This window comes from Rhodnius prolixus, unplaced genomic scaffold, assembly GCF_049639745.1.
Source record: "Rhodnius prolixus isolate KJV_2025 unplaced genomic scaffold, Rpr scaffold_1, whole genome shotgun sequence".
Classification (NCBI taxonomy): domain Eukaryota; kingdom Metazoa; phylum Arthropoda; class Insecta; order Hemiptera; family Reduviidae; genus Rhodnius; species Rhodnius prolixus.
In genome coordinates, this window is record NW_027411581.1 from 42,884,486 (window position 1) to 42,901,064 (window position 16,579).

The 16,579-nt window shown below is 33.0% G+C and overlaps 2 protein-coding genes and 1 long non-coding RNA gene across 4 annotated transcripts in view; 2 read left to right on the forward strand and 1 right to left on the reverse strand.

Annotated features, from left to right (window-relative positions):
- Positions 1 to 16,579, forward strand: part of LOC141460134 (uncharacterized) — a 69,438-nt gene that overhangs the window by 9,170 nt on the left and 43,689 nt on the right. The window lies entirely within an intron of this gene.
- Positions 4,213 to 12,614, reverse strand: LOC141460142 (uncharacterized). 2 transcript variants are annotated; one of them, XR_012461750.1, is made up of 6 exons: positions 12,464 to 12,614; positions 11,747 to 11,881; positions 10,684 to 10,863; positions 8,958 to 9,170; positions 7,351 to 8,565; positions 4,213 to 7,266 (listed from the first exon to the last, which is right to left on the reverse strand). XR_012461750.1 is itself a non-coding variant. In XM_074139839.1 (5 exons), exons 1-5 carry the CDS (start codon positions 12,485 to 12,487, stop codon positions 8,341 to 8,343), a joined length of 777 nt encoding a protein of 258 aa, XP_073995940.1. In that variant the 5' UTR covers positions 12,488 to 12,614; the 3' UTR covers positions 4,213 to 8,340. The 2 variants fall into 2 exon arrangements, 1 of the variants encoding a protein (XP_073995940.1); XM_074139839.1 differs by having other exon boundaries at positions 4,213 to 8,565.
- On the forward strand, positions 12,755 to 16,269 carry LOC141460188 (uncharacterized). Its single transcript, XR_012461779.1, has 2 exons — positions 12,755 to 14,562; positions 15,379 to 16,269. It is a non-coding gene; the product is annotated as an uncharacterized lncRNA (long non-coding RNA).

Sequence of the window (16,579 nt, forward strand, 5' to 3'; positions counted from 1 at the left end):
CACCTATAACATTGCAGCGGGAATCGTAGCCCTTATCCATTGAATTAATTAAAAATAAGAAGAATAATCTCATTCAATTATGTTGTCTGAAATGTATTAAAAAAGAATAAAGATAATTTTTACTGTTACATATTGGCATCCTCAACATTGTGGGATGATTTAACACTTCGTATTATGGAAACATAATATGTAATATTCTCATATCGATTTTCATTATTACCAATACAGTATTAAGCTACTTTATTATACAATACATTATATGCTGAATATAAAAATCTAGCGCAAAAAACTGCACGACTTCGTCTGATGAAGTAATGATCTAACGACCCAAAAGGGAAGCCTGGCCGCATCACTCATTCAGTACTACTTTGAGAGACATTTTTCTGCAAATAAAAGTTAGCTCACATGTATGTAATTGGCCCAAAAAAATTAAAGCAAATCGTTGGAGTTGTTCACGAGGAAATTTAAAAAAACCGAAAAATTGATTATGTAAAAGCGTCATAGATTTGCCATAGATCTCGGAATTATACTTCAAGGTGCCTAAGTCCTACCTTAAATCTACGCTTGCTGCTTAAATAGTATTCAGTAGCAGAACACTAAGAAAGAAGAAGAAGATCTTTTTAGATGTAGTCAGTCGCCGAAAATGCCCGCTAAGTAAGCTGGAATACTATTTAACTCAAGCTCAGTTACATATGTAGTTGATCCGTGCCGATAGTTGTTCGCACATAATTCTTCAGAGAGTGCATTTTGAGTCTCAGAAAGTACCATTGATTAGAGTTTGGCTTCAACTAAGAATTCTTAGCCAGTGAGGAATCTAAATGTATTTAGTGTTAACTCTGAATTTGTGTGAACTATACACAGTCAAAAATATAAAAACTAATTTTTAGCGTTTCAAGAGAACTCATAAACCGACAATCGCCGTGATAATTTAATATCCATACACGAACATAATACGAGTGCCTTCTCTTAGTAGTAGTGTAAAAGGAAGTAAAGAGCAGAAGCCCATTTTACTGGTTAGCTTTTAAGATTGTAGAAGTTTCGATGAAATCGGCTGGTTTCTTTTAACTTCATACGAGAATATTTAACCACCTAAATAACCACTTAAGTTTTTTTTATTAGAAAAATCATTTTCGTTCTGACTTTATGATATCAAGCATTAGTTACTTTGATTATAACAAAAGTTATTGATCATTATTACTGTTAATAAATTCTATGATCCATTTTAAAATATAGCGTTCACTCTATAAAATTAGACGTTTATTGTATTTAAATTAAAATTCCTTAAAACTTGTTCCCCACAATATAATTTAATGCCATTAGAGATTGCAATAATGGTATCGCTGTTTTTGCTATTTTTTGTTGTCCAGTTTTAGTTGTAGACGTTTTCAGTTACAATCCCAAAGTCTGACCATCAGATTTAATTTATCGTTACAAGTATTTCTATAAATATAATTCAGTTACGGTATCGCTGGAGTTCCCCGTGCTGTTAATAGAGATTTTTAATGCAGATAGAACCTTGCAACTAGAGTTTAATAAGCAGAATTTGAGCCATTTAAGGCACGTCAACAACTGGCGCCCGGAGCTTTTTCCAGAGCCCTGACGGCCTCCGGACTGTGTTTTACGTTACGGGCTATCAACACTATCAACAGATTAGAAGATATAAAAAAGCTACTAGGAAGGGCCAGCAGCTGGTTTCGAACCCGGGATTTTCACAGGGGATTCTAGTATGAACTACTATTCTAGTATGAAATGTTTATTATTGTTATTACTACATTTTGCAAAGGAGTACAAGAGGCGGATTCCGCGGATCATTCTTTGGGAACTACTGCTACTGGTGATCAACAGGTTCCTAGACAAGTAATTGTGATTTTGACTGTTTTTTGCCTTTGTTTTTAAATAAGTTTTATCTAATTTGTTAACATTTGGCCATTTCTCTTTCCGCTCGTACTGTGCGCGAGGCTTATTTTATCTACTTTTTTTCTGTTTAATTCAGTTTCAAATTACTGCATAATATTCATTGAAAAAATGTAGAACTCAATGGATAAAATTTAAAGAACTATCCATTAACATTTTTTTGTATTATGTGCGAACAGACTGCTTTTCTAATAAATTTATTCAATGAGCAAATCGCTGCAGTAATTGATATAAATTCTACAGGATAGTAAAATCTTATTTCACTAAAAATTACTAAATTGCATCGTTTACATGTACTGCAATTTTTATATATATTATTAAATGTAATAAACATAGTAATTTACTACAGATTTCTATTAAGAAGGAACTGAATGAGGCAATTTTAAATTATAAATCAGTTAATAATTGCAAAAGCGTATTATTCTGATAATCGTGATATTATTTAGATTTACAAACCAAGAATATTTCTTATTACTTTATTATAAATATATTTATTATTTCTTATTGCTACGAAGGCGCACCAGATAAAATTCAGTGGAAACCTTTTCTTATTTCCTCCAGTGAGGTTTCTGCGCTGGGGAGTTGGTTTAATAATCGTTTCCATAAAATAATTATTTAAATAATTAAATAAATCAAGACAAATTCTCAATCAATCACCTTGTTATAATACAAAGGATACTTTGCGGGCATAAATAAAAGAAACTTTCTGGAGTCATGATGAGAAAACCCGAAAAAATAATCGCTGAAGAACACCTAAAACAGTGCATGCAGAAAAATGCAATTAAGATTTTGGCCTAACATTTGTTTCGTACAGAGTTCTACCTACAGTGTCCTCAAGTAATGCTTCTGATCTGTATAGGTTCTTTAATGTACTACAGATTAACAATCTTTTCATAAAAATAAACTAATTCTGAATAAAAAAAAAGAAGCGTGTCATGGCGGATACTGTAGTTTAAACCACAATTTTTCAGTGTATTAAGTGAATACAATTCAAAAAATCCTAATTTCTAATTCCCAGCTAGATTTATTCATCATTTCATAGAGAGAGAGAGAGTAAAATTATTTCTTTAATCTATGGTTTTACTGCCAAATTGCTAATAATTTATTGTTGAATCAGCATTTCAAATAGATGAACTTCACAGAATTTTAAATAATAATAATAACTAACGTGTGATCTAAATAAATTACTTTTTTTTTAAATTTGTTGATATTACTGAAATCATCAGTGAGGAATATGTTATTTCTTTTGTAATGTAGGTATACATAATTTCATAGCTCTCTTTAAGTACAGCAGTTTCTTCCAGATTGTATTTCTTTTATTCATGAACGTAAGAATAAGTTTTTTTACCCCTTGAAGTGTTTGTAATTTATTTCTTCCGAAGATTAAGGGCAAGTAAGTAATGTCTTAGGATTATTCTATAAAGAATCAATTTAATTATTTAATAGATAGCAGATATGCAAAGATAGCTTCCAATTTAATGTTTTTTAAGAAATTTATTTTGGTGTGCTGAATCCCTAGAATTCGCAATAAACAGATTAAAGTATCAGTAATGTTACTTTCTACCTTCAACTTGCAACTTAATACAGGTAGACTTGATCTCTCGGTCTTGATTTCATTAAAGGCATGCAGCAACTTGTACCTTTATTTTCTCTCATTTTGATTGGTTCTCTAAATTTTGCTGGTTTTATCAAGCTGAAAACAGCAGTAGTGTTGACCATTCATGTTGGTTTGTTGACGCAAGAAGCTAAGTTTATAAACTAATTTTAACCCTTGAATGCTAGTTTTATTTTAAGAAAATATAAATTCAAGAAGGGAAAAATATTACGTATGTTTTATAAATTTTAAGGAAAATTATTTAAATATTTAAATAGTATTAACTATTATTAAACACTGATTTAAATTATTCTATTCTATTTCTCGCCTTCTATCTTATTTTGTCCGAAATGAGGTTTCGCCTTTTAGCTGTTTTTGGACCATTGTGCCTAATGAGCTAACTTTAGGCGAACAGCTTACTCTCATGTAACTCCTACGACTATGCTGAAGGCTACTCACTTGTCAGAGGTGTCAAGGTGTTTTCATGAGAATAGGATAGGACTTCATAAGGAATCCATGCTCTACCGATACCAATAATACCTCAGTGGTCAACCAATGGGATCGCATAACCTTTTTTAGTGTCGAGTCTTGTTTTCGTCTGTGGAAATGGTCGAAGATTAACGATTCTTGAAAGAATTTGGGTTTGCTGCTTGAGATGACGGCACGTTGCAGCATTTAATGGGGTGCAATAGGCGATTTGGTGCTGATCTTTATTTGCTCATCGGTAGGTACAGCGTCGAGATAATAAGACCAGTTACTATCCTCATGATGAAAGAAATATAGTAGTGAAGAACTAAAAGACATTGCCGTCTTAAGAGAATCTGAATCTTTCATTCCGGCGAAGAAAAAGCTCTGCTGAAGCCACTACTGTTCGTTCCAGCCATGCGTCTCCAGTTGAGTTGTTCTTTCAGCAGCCTACAAAGAATTGCAAAATACTACAATGGTATAGATTTAAAAGTTAAGCGGATTGGCGATAAGAGCGAACATAGAAACGTTGTGTTTAACAATGTTATTTTATTCATACAAGCTTGAAAATTGTCCATTAACTTGATAAATTTTTTTTCAGCAATTATTGTTTTATTCAAATGGTCCTTCTTTATTGTGTGTGCTTTACTCCTTGTGAGATGTGTGACAATTTTAGCTCCTCCCATCCGAATAGGAAACAGGCGACGACCTTGCTACCAGAAGATGTTGGCGTTAAATTTAAATTTAGCGACTTAACAGTAGTGGTGCAACAAAGTACTTTCATGTAAACAACGAGTTGGCGGAACGCTCGCACTTCACTATCGTTGACCTTGGTGTTATTTACTTTCTCTACTTTATGTATGTCATTACTATGTGCAACAGTTCACGGTTGGTCAAAACTATATTTGGCATGGATCTAGTATTTAACTTGATTAGCAAGCAGTTCACTCACATAGTTATTAGTATTTATCAGTTTGTAATGAGTTTCACTTCATAAGGGAAACTTTAATTTGGCAATGTTCATCTTACTCGCGAAGATTGATTTTAGAAGGAATGCAGAAATTATAACAGCATTTCTTTCACCCTCCTTATTATATCAGGTTTTGTCAATTAGTTGTCCTCAAAAAATATCCTTATTAATATGTGTTTCTCTACTCTATTGGAATGACATTGATCTAATGATCTATTGATTATTTCTTCAAATTGGATGAATTCTTTGAATTTAGAGCACATTCTACAAATAAATTGTCAATTTAACATAATTTATACAAATATTTTCTTTTCTTTTGATTGAATTCGAAATGAATCTGTATGAATAGACCATTTGTTGTTCTAACATAAGACCTCCAGGAAAGTTTGGGATTGGGGGCTAGCTTATCTAAGAGTGCGGTACTGTTATTATATACTATTATTATTTACTATATTCTATTGATTTGTAGTAAACAGACTGCATAATTATCATCTATTCATCTCTTTGTTTCAGTTGTACAAAATTCGAAAATATAATTTTATTAAATATACGTACATCAAAAGCTAAAATCTTCTAGGAGTACTTAAAAGAAAAAAGCCAGTATATCTGTACTAATAATTTAATAAATTTCAGCAAATTCTACTAGGAGCGAACTTATGTTTTGAAATATTTCTTGGTTGAAGAGCCACAAAAATTTAAACGATGTTCCATGGATAATGTGGTTATTTGGTCCAGATGATTATTCTGTATTGAAAAAACGGTTGCATGTACCTTGTGTACAATAATTATTGTACACATAACACATTATTGTACAAAACATATTAATGTTCGTTGTTTTCATCCGTCACAGCATACATGTTTGTTCTATTCCCGATGATCGGATTCATCTGTTCGGTGAAGATAATTAGAATCTCTTATGTTTTTAATAAACACTAACAGTGACAGACACATATTAAGAGGAATCTAAATCCTCTAAACACAAGCGATCAAATCTCAAGGAATAAACTCTGATGATGCACAAAAGCCCATTCAATTGCTTTCAATTAATAATTTATATTATAATTTGCCAACCTAATGACTACTCTGATCTCGCAGAAGGTCCTGTTGCACGCAGCTTCCTGGGTGTTGAAATCCCACGTGTCCTGCCACTGTACACCATGCTCTTTCATTATACAACAGGGACACCGTACACCTGCGCTATATTAACGTAAACCAGCACACCAAAGCACACATACACTACACACCCAAGGGCTATCTTCCCTTGAACATAGCTTTTGCAAAGGGAGTAAACCCTTTAAATCCAGGCACCTCCAAAGTTTTGGAGGTTAAGCGTAAGGTTAATCCTACACTGCAAAACCTCAATATGTCTTGAAACCTCTATTGGAAAATTAAGGAGGCTAAGGCCCTTCACGGGGCTGTAAGATCAAGAAAGTTAGAAGACTAAGAATGGCTAGTTCTGAACTGAAAACTACATTATTTTTATCATTGCTTTAAAATGTTAAGTTTGCTAGCAATTTAAGAAGATTTTATAAGAATACTTCCTATCAAATAGGTCAATTAGGCTCTTAACATTTTGGTATTTTACATAAGCTTAAACTGAAACCTTAAGGAAGCAAAAAACTTCAGTTACAGAGAGAAAGATAGTAATGGAAAGGTTCAAAAATCTCGTTTATGGAATTGTCCATAATACTTATCTATGTAGTAAAGATGTATGTAGTGTTTAAAGATGTAGTAAAATCTTTAAATTTTAAAGTTCATTCACGTAATATTCTGCATTTTGAAAATCGTAATGAGGACCTAGATAACATTAAATAAAATGCAGTAAAATATTTTTTTATATTCTTGAATTCTTACTATTGATAGTGGGAAAACTAGTGGATGAGTAAATAAAAAGTAATGCTTAAAGTGAAAGTGATCAGAGATGCAGAGCAAATAGTCGCTTCTGCAGATTACTATTTCTTTCATCTATTTACGTTCACTTTTTTTTTAATTTTACTTTTCTTCCTGTGTCTTCTGGTCGTCCACTAGCTCACTTGAATCCTTTATCTGGAAAGGTCATCAGCAGAGATGTAAATTTATATATCTTATATGATAGAGCGACATTATTACTCACTCAAGGAGTTCTTTTCGATTGTGCAAAGTGAATTCATTCCATAATCTGTTGATAATTGTTGACTTTCTCTTACTAGTCAGAGGAAATTTTCATGACAAATTTTATATTTTGAGTTTTCTCCGCAAATATCCATTTTGCGATCCTCTAAGTAGTTTTTCCGAAAATTTTGTGTGTGGCCAAAATATCTTAAATACTGAACATTGCTGGAAGCTGAAAATTTAATTCTAGATTTGGTCCTAGCAGTGAAACTGACAGCAAACATGCAATCAAAGTTCCGAAAGTAACACTACTTACTACTAGGTGCACACCTGGATCTCCTCGAATAAGTTTTTTCCCTTCGTTTAGGGTCTTCGGCCATAAGGCGCTATCTTTTCACTTTCAACCTGTCGGAGATCTACCTTTACGTCATCCAACCATCTAAATCCGAGAGAGCTCTGGAATTCTTGCACCTCCTAGTTTTTCTACTTAATAATTTTTGAGGTAACCTCCCCGCAGACATCCTCTCCACGTCTCCCAACCATCTCAATCTCCTTTTATTTATTTGGGTGACTATACCTTGGCATTCCAGTAGCCCATCACGTACTTCAGGCCAATTATTCTTATGAGTATTTTTTTCCCCAAACCCCTTAAATCTTTTCATTTTCTTTCCTGAACACTGATGTTTCGATGGTATACGTATGTGCCGACAGGTCTGATAATGCTTTTTTTTTAGGTTATTGTTTGTAACCTTGATTTTACCCCTAGATGGAACTCACTTTACTGAAAATATTTTTATCTTTTTGTTTTCTCGAAAGAGAAACGATTTCCTTTACACTATGTACACCATTTTGTACTCTTGGTGGTTTAGAACATTTATTTGAAACATTTTCCTCGGAAAATTCTATTTCTAAATTTCCTCCTCCTGGGTGAGGAGTGTAGTAGGTAGGTTAGCATCTAAAGAACCATTTGAGTATAATGTACGACTAGAGAATAGATAATTTTTATTTTTATTTGTTATTTATTTTTTATTATTTATTTACTTTATTTTTTGAATCTTAGATTTAACAAGCGTCAGCAAGCTGTTTTTAAGTTTAATTCTTTTTTATAGAATGATGGTTTTTCATTTTTTATCGCATACACATTGAAGTCAACTTTTTTTAAGCACAAATTTAATACAAAAATTTTATTGCGTAATTAGCGGTGTGAGTTTTCACACAGGTTTTTAAGAGTAATCAGCTCCTTTAACAATTACCAGAATTTATCTGAAAATTGTTTACTTAACTCATATTTAAACTTTTCCGTACTCTAAATATGAGAAAAATTTAAATTTATTCCCTTTGATTTCAGCTTTTCCTGTAATTCTAAAATATCAGCTTTTCTTTTTGCAGAATCTATAGCAAACTGAGCAACTATTTCATCGCCATCTTTTAGCATATCTTCCGCTTCAGCAACTGTTTTGGCCAAACTGGGAGGTAACTGCACATTTGGTATCTGTGTAGTAAAATTTGCATGCCAGAGTTTCTCGAATAGCTGCAAATTAAAAGTAAAAATATCTAAGATCATCATTTACTTTCTCTAAGCAATAAACATGTTATTATTATAGTGCTAAGGCTTCAAGGCTAGCGCTACTCTTTACTTGGAAACAGTTTGATCGTAAAATTTTGCCCTTAAGATCATGAAGCGTAAGTTGGGGATCCCCAATTCAAATTTAAAAAAAAAATTAATAGTAAAGCATGTCTCCCTCACCTATTTGGTAGTTGGACGTTAAGACTCGCTCGAACTTTACTACGGGCTAAATTTTTTAATAGGATTTCTACTTATAAAAGATGGTTTAAACTTTAATGCTCTATTGCTTTCTGGATTATTTTGCATTATTTTGTTTAATCTTTTAATTCTATGAAAATTAAATATCATTTGTTTACCCTTAATTTATTTTCATCAGTTGTATCACTCTTTGCGGCAAGCATTTTATTTAAAAGTTCATTCAACGATGATATTTTTCCACTTTCTTTAATTGTAAGAAAGTCTTCTTCCAGCGTCTCCATATTAGGTAAAAAACTGGAATCGCGAGATACAAGTGCTCTGGAATTCACTATACTACTTCTTCTTCCAAAAGCATTTTGTCCTTTAAATAGCTGAAGAAGTAAAAGAAAATATTAAAATGATAAAATTATTTATAAATTATAGATTAGGGAAGGGATTAGCTATGAGGTTAGCATACTGGACTCCCACGCGGAGGTCCCGGGTTCGAATCCAGCAGCTGACCCTTAGATTTTCTCTTCCTAGGAGCTTCTTACAGCTCACTGTCCGGTGACGGACAGTGTTGTCTGTAACGAGAGAACACTGTCCAGAGGCCGGCAGTGCACTGGAAAAAGCTCCGGGCGCTAATGACCTCAGCTGTTGATGCGCCAAAAAAAAAAAAAAAAAAAAAAAAAATTATAGATTGTTTCACAAATTTTTGTTTTTATTAATTAATGACAAACATTTTTAAAAACCAAGAAAATGTTTCAGGAACCTTTTTATTTCTCTAAGATTAGCGTGATTTTTATAATCACGATATTATGGTAAAAGTTTACTCTGTAGAGTGTTCTTATATTCTTTCGTTTAATCATTCGTGCCATTCAATTGTGATCTTAGTGAAATTAGTGCCTGGGACAAATCAATAATTTGGCACCCAAAAAAGGGTTCTTTAATATTAGGATTATTACTTCTTAAAATAATCATCACAACTTTGAACTCCACTTACATCATACTAAAGTTATTTTTTTGCTGCCCTGTCGTCTACTATATAAAGGTAGCTTCAGATGGTCTTCATGTGAGACTGATGGCAGCTGATTAGGATCACTTCAGGTTAAAACCACCGAAAGTGCTCGCTCGTGCGCTTTCTCCAGAACTAGCAATGTATAAACATCACCGTTGGTCGCCATCAGTACACTGCGGAAAAGGTAAACTAAGTTTCCGCGGCAACTTAAAGCCCCTCAGAAAATAATTTTTCAACTTTCCTTAAAACTGATTTCGAAAAAAGGATAATAAAATTTGATTTTAAATAGATATAGAAGAGAAACCTTGTATACTACCTTAAGATGGGTGGTCATTACTTGGATGGCAGTTAAACAACACTTTCCTTTAGTGCAAATTGGTTATTTAAAAATCAGTCGACGGTCGTTTTCTGTAACTTTCATGGCATGATTAATCACGGATTTGTTCCCGATAAACTTTCCATGAATTACGAGGGGAATCTATATCAACTCGATGGATTGATAATCAAACTAAAGAACCAAAAAATTCACAAACATGATGACTTGAGCATCTTATACTTCTTCTCAGGCATAGCTCCACCCATTCCCTATTTCTTATTTGTCCACGATACACTCTCTTGAAGGAGAAGATTTAATAACTTCAATAGAAGATGAATCTGACGTGTAAAAGACTCCTTTTTTTTATACCAAACAGAAAAATGTCTCCATGGAAACCAACAGATGAAAAAATTTAGGTAATGATTTCAACTATCTAAGAATATTAATAGGCTACATTAAACAAAAACAAAAAATAAAATATAGGTACTTAAAATGTGGACACTAACTGTTAATTTAAAGGTTTTTTACATTACAGTTGAGAGAAATTATTCATGGAAAGTCTCAATATTACCTTTTCGACACTCATTTGACTCGTTTCATGTGATGAAGGGCCAAATTTAATTGTTTGTAGTAGGGCTTCCTTCTCTGTAGCTTTTTTTGGATTGTCTTTCTTTTTCTCTCTTCCATTTATATAATCCTTGTACTCGGGATCAACTATGTCAATGATTTCTTCTAATTTCGTATGTAATTTCTAGAAAGAAAATAGAATATTTCTTGTTGTAACTTGTTTTATAAATTTGGACTGACCTTGAATGATCAAATTTAAATCTAAGGACGGCCTAGGTTCTCTAGGCCGTGGTAGTTGGCGACTAGGCTTGAGGATGGTAACCTCAAAATCAAATGATCCGGAGTACTGGATGATGGTTCGGCTAGTAGTCAACACCTCAACATTTAAAATGTCTATCAGTTACAGGGTGGATAAAACGTAAAAATAAACAGCAAAAATGGCTGAATATCGAAGCCAATGAAGGAACTTAATATTTAAGCAGAGGTTTTGCAGGAGCCAGACGGAACTGTAAGGCAAAAGTGCCTACAAAATAGAACCAAAAATAAATAAATTTGGAGGCATAGCACTATCGTTAGTGACACTATTTTTTTTGGAATACTGAAAGAATGATTAATTCTTTCGCTGAAAATATAATTGAAAGATTCAGCGTTGTTTCGTAATAGACCAAGTTAAAGTGGATCAGATTTTTATAATTTGATAGATTCTGAAAAATTTTGGCAATATAATATTAATATTCATGGTTCTTTTTATTGATTAACGTCAACCTTTTGACGATTTTCCAATTTTCAATAGTATAAATTTAGATATTAATTTAGATTTTGGGATCCATGATGAATTTTTACAATGTATGTTAACTTGAGACATTTATAGCGTGTTAGTCACCCGCCTACAACCAAAAGTTGATCAAGTAGAGATCATAATACCTGCCTGAAAAATAGAAATAGGCATTACTTTTTACTGTACTTATTAGGGATATATCCCCAAATTAGGATGTAGTCCCCTGGAAATTTAAAATGGGTAACTAGTAAGTAGACCGGAAAAATATGTAACTAGAATATTCTTGTACCTGAAAATGTTCAGGACATGGATCCATGCTGTCCATGGTTCTCTCTCGCATCTCTTCAAGTGTCCATCTTCTTTTCCACTTAGATAGTTCTTTTTCAATTTCATCCTGCTCGGAAATGTTTCTCATATTCATATCCTGACATTGAAATGCTAATTAAATCTTCTTCATACAGTATTTTCGGAATAAAAAAGCAAAAACTGAATTTCCTACTTAAATTGAGACAGCGCATTCATGTAACTGATATGTAAATGTTCCTTCAATTCCCAGCTATTAATCTTGTAGCAACTAGTTAGCATATTTTAGAAATAAAGGGAAAATTGAAAATATTATCTAGTATTTTTCTATTGCTAGCTTATTTTCATTTTCACAAATATGTTTAAAATATTAAAAACGCTCTGTAAAGACGCTCTTTGAAAAAATCAGGGGATAAATTTTATTTTTCAAATTATAAAATACTGTAGTTTGTTGACAGAGTTGAAAAAAAAGTAAAGAAAATCAATGAAAACTAAAAGACAAAGTAATGTTAGTGATAAAGGCTTTGATATTGTTCAGGATGTCAGGCTATAAGTTACCACAATGAATCTTGAATCACATTTTTACTGGGAACAGGAAAGAAACTGTATTTTGGCAATAAATGAACGATAACAAATATTTTTATAAGTTCAGATTAGGTTATTGTATTATTAAATTTAGTAATAATTTTATAGATTATTTTACCTCCTTAAACATTTTCAGATACATCTACTTCTACACTTTTTTCTGACCGAATAAACTAATATGCATGAAGTATGCAATTTCTGTAATGCGCTTAACAGTTTTACTATATGAACAAACCCTTATTTAGCCTAGATTTAAGCAACTGTTGCTTAGTAACAAGGATAACGATTTATTAGAATGAATTTGAAACATACTCGTACAAGTTATAGTTAGATTATGATCTAATAATTTAAAACTAAATAATTTTTTATTTGGTAAATGTCAAAATTTGGGAATGGCAAGAAAACTTAAAAAGGCATAATCAATAGTTGAGATTTCGCTAACCTAACAGCTCATATTACTGGCCTTTTATCGACTCGCCAACCAAATGCAAGTGACTTTAATTTATCAGACAGTGATAATCCGAGTTTAATTCTCCCATGCTACTAGAGAGAAATTTACTATTCTAGAAGTTACTTTAAATTAGCCACTTGAAACATGCTCTGGCGTGCCGTCTGGAGTAGCTACTTGGCAGACCATGTCGACTGCAGTCTTATTTGACACTACATTTTCATTATGTTATTATTCGAGACAGGTGCTCTAAGGCTATGACTTAAGCCACGATTGGGCCCTGATCTTCCTGATAAAAAACCCTAACTCTCACATTCCATCCTCTCACTGATTTATCTTAAATCTATTAGTTTCGACACAGTACCTTCTCAAATCCGTCAGAGAAAGGTTTATGAACTTATCTTCTTGTATTACCTCCACTCCAAACACCCTCAATCTTTATTGTAAAATCGTGGCCATTCCCCAAGGGTAGTGCGCCTCAACTCTGAACACTCTTCAGTTTTGGACTGTTGACGCTTCGCTCCTGAATTACCTTCATGGTGAGCAAATGACGAGCCACTGGAATGTGTCCAGTAATCAGTGTTCCTTAGTTCTTTCCTGCCTTAATTCATGATCTTAAAAGAATCCTCATAACATTTTTTATGAATTTCTTCGATTGGGCGCTTAAAAGGGCACTAACAAATTTTCCGAAATGTTGGCAGGCCGTTGAATAAGAAGGTACACCCACCCCTTAAGAAAAATATATTTTTAGTTGTTCTGAAATCTATTTGAAGGGAAACGCTGAGTTAATTCCCTTACGATTTTCTAAACCAATTATTACTTGTTTTGCTACTGAGCCACCACAACTTTTTTACCTGTCGCTTCATGGTGAGGAAAAATATTTAGATTCTTCTGACGAGTCGCATTATTCTCTATCCGTTATGGGAAAATGAATGTAATGTGAACTAAATGAAGAAAGTGTTTTACCAATATTCTCGTTAGTTCCTTACGGAATGAGTCAAAAAATGGGCAAAACGGCATTTTCAGAAATATTTCTTGTTTTGTAAACGTTTCATGAATGAGGTGTTATTCGATTCGAAATTTAATGGAGATGTATCTTTTGGGGGTATTGTTATATACATACATGCTACAACTGAAAGATTAGTCCCCACATATGTATGTGATGCTAAAATTATTTTTATAATAACTCTGTAAATCTTGGCAGGATTTTGATAAAATTAAGCTGAAAGAAGTGATAAGGGTTTAAGGAAGGATATACATATGTATGTGTCATTAAAGTACCACTGTGCTCTTATATTCCTACTTTCAAGATTTAAAGAAAATAGATTTTTGTTACTTTGTATTGGTGAACAAAATAAATTATTTGGCTGGACAGAAGTAGAAACAAAACAAATAACGAATCACGATCAGAAATGTGCACCTGGCATATGAGTTTGGTAAATACATGATTAGCATTGGCAAAATGCAGACGAATGGTTCTACTGAAATATAGATTTTTTAAAAATTACGCCAAAACATCTTGGTTCTATATCCAACTCACCTGTTTATTTTAATTTTTGACAAATGCAATTCAACATGGCGTCTCAATGTGACGGTTTTAGATATGTGGTCTGCAAAAAGGAAGATATGTTAGAAAGAATCGTTTCTCGTAGCAGTAAATGTGGTATTGTGATTCATTTGCAGTGCCTAGAAATGAGACAAAGTTAAAAAAAGCCCTAATTGAGTGTTAACAACCGCACTGGCTATGTCAACAATGTGGCAAGACGGAGGTAAGTGTCCTCACTAATAGATTATTAAAAAAATTTGAGTTGACTATTTCTTCTTTGATAGAAGAAGTAACAGATTTAAAAGAAAAAGTTTATATGAAAAGTAACATGGTTACCTCATGAGACTGTACACTTATTATATCGACCATCACTACAATATAACCTCTCAACGGAGAACGTCTTCAAAAAATATAATATAAAAATAAAAAAGAAACTGCCTCTACAGAAAATGAAAGTAAACCTCAGCAGTATGAAGGTTCATGTGTAAAAAGAGAAACTTTAAAATGAAAGAAGTAGATCTAGAGTGTTCAATAAGAAATCGGAGGTAATGTAGTTGAGAGGTTTCCAGGTATAGTTGTAGGAAGAAGTGAAGATCAAAGTGGAAAGTGAAAGGTAGTCAGTCCCAAAAGAGCAGTCAAAAGGATAGTGGAAATAGGAAGTTCGGAAAATTGTAGAAAGCTAATACGTGGTAAAGAAAGCCTGGTTACATCTTGGAAAATTAAAAGGAGATACCAGCATCGAAGATGTTGAGAAGGTCATTAACAAGTATTTTCCAAGTATGAATGTCGCAATATATAAGCTCGACTCCAAAAGAACAACCACCTCGGTCAATACATTAGCATAGCTGAAACTCTGGAAGTTAAAAAAAGACAAAAATATTAATATTAAATGAGTAAGATTAATGAAAGTGGAACAGTTTAATGTATTTACTTTCCTAATGAGCCAGATTAACTGGGATTTAATATGAAGTATAGGTAATGATGCAAAAGAAGATTTTAATATATTTTTGTCTACATTGATTAACTGGTATAATTACAGTTTTCCAAGAGTGAAGAGCTACCGGAGTGAAAAAATGTTTGAGAAGTCAGGTATACTGATGAATTAAGGAGCTAGCGGGTTGCACTAGATCTGATGCTTGAATTAGGCAAATCTGCGAACAACATTGGCGGCCATGCTGACGAGTACCATAAATTAAAAAAAAAAAAAAAAAACGTAAAATGTAAAAAAAAATAACAATGGGAATTTAATGGCAAAGTTGGAGAACAAGAACAAAGTGACATGGGAATAGTACTTCCCAACAGAAATATTTTATATGCAGACGATACAACACTTATCGTTGAAAGGAAGGGACCTTACCACGGCAACAAAAGAAGCACATAAAAATATGTTTTAAAGAGTGACTGGGAAAAAATAAGCTGAATCTAAATGAAAATAAGACAAAAACCAAACATTCAGCTTCTGTAAAGAAGGAGGGCATGGTGACACTCTAGGAGTTACTGAGCAGTCAGCCCTCTTGAAAAACTCATATTCATTCTCTGAGTAATAGGGTATCTCAGATAGTGTTCCTATGGAGAAAATTAAGCAATGAAGTTTGTTTGGAAGTGTAAAGTATAGCTTATTTCTTACTATTCCACTCTAAATGAGCTATGGGGATTTACGACTGATGCAAGTTCAATGTGTAATAAGTAATAACCAACTGTTTTTATAGCGTAAAGGATTATTATACTGCGGCAAACTGGTACAGTGACGACTTTGAACTGAAGTGAGTAGTGTTAAAGTCAGTGAAGTTCAGTTAGTAAATTATATCGCTGTCATTTAAAAATTTGTTTATATAATTTGATTGTAAGAAACTGAAATATTTTTTGACATGCCTTTTGTATATTTTATATGTTCAAGCAATAAATCAAATAAATAAATAAATGTTCTGCACTTCGACTTTTAATTAGATCTGTTGTCCCTTCCATTGAAACCCATCCAGAAAAAAACTCATCCATTTTTCTAGGGAAGATTGAAGAGGAAAGTTGCTGCTGGCATCAAGAGAAAACTTCTCCTTGAAGCCAACTCACCTCTACCCATTAAACTCTCTAAATATTCTGAAGAAAACTCCCCCAATGGCATTCCAGGAAGGTATCTGGTACTTTCAGAAAGTGCGGGGCCCCTTACGAACGCTGTACCCACAACGGTTCCCGGACGTTTTAGGGATTGCTGTCAAAGGATGTTTTAGAAAGAGAGAAGCTGA

What these genes read in the sequence shown, in the direction of transcription:
- LOC141460142 (XM_074139839.1), bottom strand. Translation starts at nt 12,487, where the DNA reads ATGTATCTGAAAATGTTTAAGGAG. An exon ending in GTCAAATGAGTGTCGAAAAG is followed by an intron (nt 9,171 to 10,683) that starts GTAATATTGAGA and finishes TTACTTCTTCAG; the next exon opens with CTATTTAAAGGACAAAATGC. An exon ending in CTGATGAAAATAAATTAAGG is followed by an intron (nt 8,566 to 8,957) that starts GTAAACAAATGA and finishes TTTAATTTGCAG; the next exon opens with CTATTCGAGAAACTCTGGCA.